A 3199-nucleotide genomic window follows, 5' to 3' on the forward strand; every position below is an offset into this window, starting at 1 on the left:
AGATTTTATGAAGAGAAATGAAAGAAATCGGCTGGGGTTTAGCCATAATCATGACTTTGTGGCTGTGGTAACTAGTGGAGACCAGAATGTTGGGGGTCTTCTGAAAAGGGCGGAGAAAACTCCTAAACTGCTGTTGATTGGATATGGTCGTGTGACCACGCCCGTGGGTGGTATCTTGTTCTATCTTCATGCTACGCGTTCAACCAGTGTCGAATCTAGTGGGTATGTATCTACGGGAGTGAGAGGTTCAACTCTGGAGAAAACTAGCAAGGACCCCCCCCCCCCCCCCAAATTTTGAATTTTGCTATTGGATCCATTACCACTGCCCGGGAGCTGGATTAAATTGAGACAACTTTTTGGTTTAATTCTCTTTGGAAAAAAACAGAATAACGATGGGTTCCCAAGCGTCCAAGGGAGGGGTAGCTGTGGAGGCGAATGCTGCCGATGCCGCCACGGTCAAAACTAATGGACAGGTATGTAAACGCTCTCTCATCCCTGGACCACACGACACACCTAACTAAACGTATCTTAGAAACGATGTTCTGTTTTTATTATTAAGTTGCAATTAATTTGAAGGTGAGGTTTGTCTGTTCAGATTTTTTTTGGGGGGGGATAAATGTGCACCTTGGTTCAGTCAGAGTGATAAGTGCACAGTTGGTTGGCTTGCTAAGCTAACATGGTGTCCAGTGATGGATAACTACGGACACTTCATTCAGACGCGGGAGGATCAAATCCAAACGTGTTTGCTGCTAATGCCACGATCTGCTGTTTGAAAATATTTTTTGGGGAAAAAAACAACCAAAAAACTAATTAGATAGGTAATTAGCTATTCGGGTTTTGGAACGAGAACAGGGACCACAGGTAAATTAGCTAGCTAATCGAGGTTTTAGCTAGCCGTAATAGCTAACTCGTATGCGTTCCCGTTCCTAGTCCGTGTATTTGATACAAGTTCCATATCAAATGCCACGAGGGGGGGGGGTTAGAAAGGCAAGGGTGCACGTAGGCAAGCTACCCCTCATGCATAAAATATGAGAGCCAATTGGTGAATTATGGATTGAAAAGGAGGGTTTCGGCAGTTGTCAATTTAATTTATGCAGCCCCCTCGGAAACCGGCGAGTCTAGACATCAGTGACTGTAAACGTTATTTTATAGATAAACATACACAATCGACATAAAATATTATTTTCACCTCACAAAATTACACAGTACAACCAGTATTTTGTCAATTGATCATCGGGTTCATTGGCAGTATTACTACAATTTTTTTTTTCATCGATTGGTTCAAGTCTTTGTTGAAAGAGATGGCTCCGTCTGTGTGATGTCTAGTGGGAGAGCTATGGACCACATGCTCGGTCTGCGTGTCACTGTCGCCGCCTGTCGTTTTCTGGTTGCACTACAAGGCGTCGCCTTTTGATGCAACACACTGGTTTGTTGATGAGCACGACGTTTTGATGAAACATCGCTATAAATCTAAATGTTATGATGGTTGTTTTTTGTTACAGTGTAAACTTCTCATGTAAATTGAATTTTCTTTATTGATTGAATTGTATTTTTTTTTAACCATATGTCTTATTTGGTTCCTTAATAATATTTCCCTTCTCTAGGAGAATGGCCATGTCAAGTCCAATGGTGACGCCACAGACACGGCCACTCCAAATGGTTCTGCCGACGCCGAGGAGCCTGAAGCGGGTGCCGGAGGGGACGCCATCGAGCCAGCGCCCGCCGCCGAAGGTGAGGCCGCCAAACCAGAAGGTGAGGCCGCTGCCAAGGGTATCTCCAAGAAGAAGAAGAATTTCTTCCTGAAGAAATCTTTCAACTTCAAGGGCCTGAAACTGAAGAAGACCAAGAAGGAGGAGGCGGCCGCTGAGGAGAAACCTGCAGAGAACGGAGCTGCTGTGGCTACGGAGGAGAAGAAAGCAGAGGAGGGGAAGGAGGAGGTTGTGGCGGCTGCTGCAGAAGCCCCTAAGGCCGAGGAGGTGCAGGCTAAAGCAGAGGAGGAACCTAAGGAGGAGGAGGAGGTAAAGGAGGCTGCTGCACCTGCACCAGAGCCCACCAAACCAACAGAGGAGACCAGCTCGACCCCCGCGGCAGAGAACCCCTCCCAACAGAATGCAGAGTGATTGTATCTTTACCGACAACAAAGGACTTGTGTGGACTGTTTTTCAAGAGAGAGAGAGAAAATAGTTAGAAATATATATTTCTATATATGTGTATATGTATACATATGTATGGATATATGTATATGTAAATATATACACATTTATGTGAGACTCCATTGTGTCACTTTTGTCATTGTAACAAGATGACAGACTAGATTCACTAGTTCACTTCCCTGGTTACGGCGAGACAGGGTCGACCTGGTAGTATTATGTGCTGGTTGCTATGGAACAATGGGATTTATTGGACAACAAAGTGGAAGACACAGTTATGGATGGGAGTCGAGTTGACCTGTCTTTTCCCCAAAACACCCGACTCAAAAAAAAGATGCGTCCATATGTAGGAATGAACTGGATAGGACAGGACACCAACCCAACCACCACATGAAATGACTATTAATACAAATAAAATAATAAAAAAACAAGGAGAAGAGATCAGAAATTGAAGAAAAAAAGAGACTTGCCAACTTTGTACATTCATATATTTTAACCCCAAATTTGAAGTATTTTGTGGTGTACCTTTTAGAGAACCATTTTAAAGATTCAGAGAAGCTGTGTTTTGTTTGTTTTGAAGGAAGAAACATATGAAGCTACTTTAGATTTTTATCTTAAGGTGGGGGGGGGGGGGGGGCTCTTGAGTTTGCTATGTTCAGTGTTGCAGTTTTAAAAGGAAGCAGAGTTGTTGATCTGTCTGGTGTGTGTAAGCCTGACTCTACTTCATGTCTCTAAATACATTGGGACTGTTCTTTATTAGGCTAATGTTGACAGATGTTATGGTTTTATTGTGAAGTTGACAATGGTAAATAAATGTTGGTTACCAATACCCTATTTGTATGGAGATGGTTATTTTTTTAGGTGGGAAGGGTGATTAGTAGTGCAGTGTGTTGGCTGGGGTAAACAACACAACTGTTTTCTAGTGGTACAGAAACCTTCCTCTAGCTACAAGTTGCTTTCCAATTTTAAGAATCAATAAGTTTAGAATGTGATTCTTATAAGAACACATTGGTGCGTTTCAGACTTGTCATAGTCTTTCAGCAGAGAGA

At 43.0% G+C, this 3199-nt stretch overlaps 1 protein-coding gene across 1 annotated transcript; it reads left to right on the top strand.

Annotated features, from left to right (window-relative positions):
* The first annotated feature begins 201 nt into the window (after positions 1–201).
* On the top strand, positions 202–2979 carry LOC139555314 (MARCKS-related protein 1-B-like). The gene is made up of 2 exons (XM_071369017.1): positions 202–473; positions 1605–2979. The coding sequence occupies exons 1-2, from the start codon at positions 393–395 to the stop codon at positions 2118–2120; spliced, it is 597 nt and encodes a 198-aa protein (XP_071225118.1). The 5' UTR covers positions 202–392; the 3' UTR covers positions 2121–2979.
* Positions 2980–3199: the final 220 nt, after the last annotated feature.

The sequence above is a fragment of the Salvelinus alpinus genome, chromosome 26 (assembly GCF_045679555.1).
Source record: "Salvelinus alpinus chromosome 26, SLU_Salpinus.1, whole genome shotgun sequence".
Taxonomy (NCBI): domain Eukaryota; kingdom Metazoa; phylum Chordata; class Actinopteri; order Salmoniformes; family Salmonidae; genus Salvelinus; species Salvelinus alpinus.

Bases quoted from the DNA above. Each gene is read 5' to 3' on its own strand.
- LOC139555314 (XM_071369017.1), top strand. From the start codon at position 393: ATGGGTTCCCAAGCGTCCAAGGGAGGGGTAGCTGTGGAGGCGAATGCT. The intron at 474-1,604 runs GTATGTAAACGC...TCCCTTCTCTAG, and splicing joins CGGTCAAAACTAATGGACAG to GAGAATGGCCATGTCAAGTC.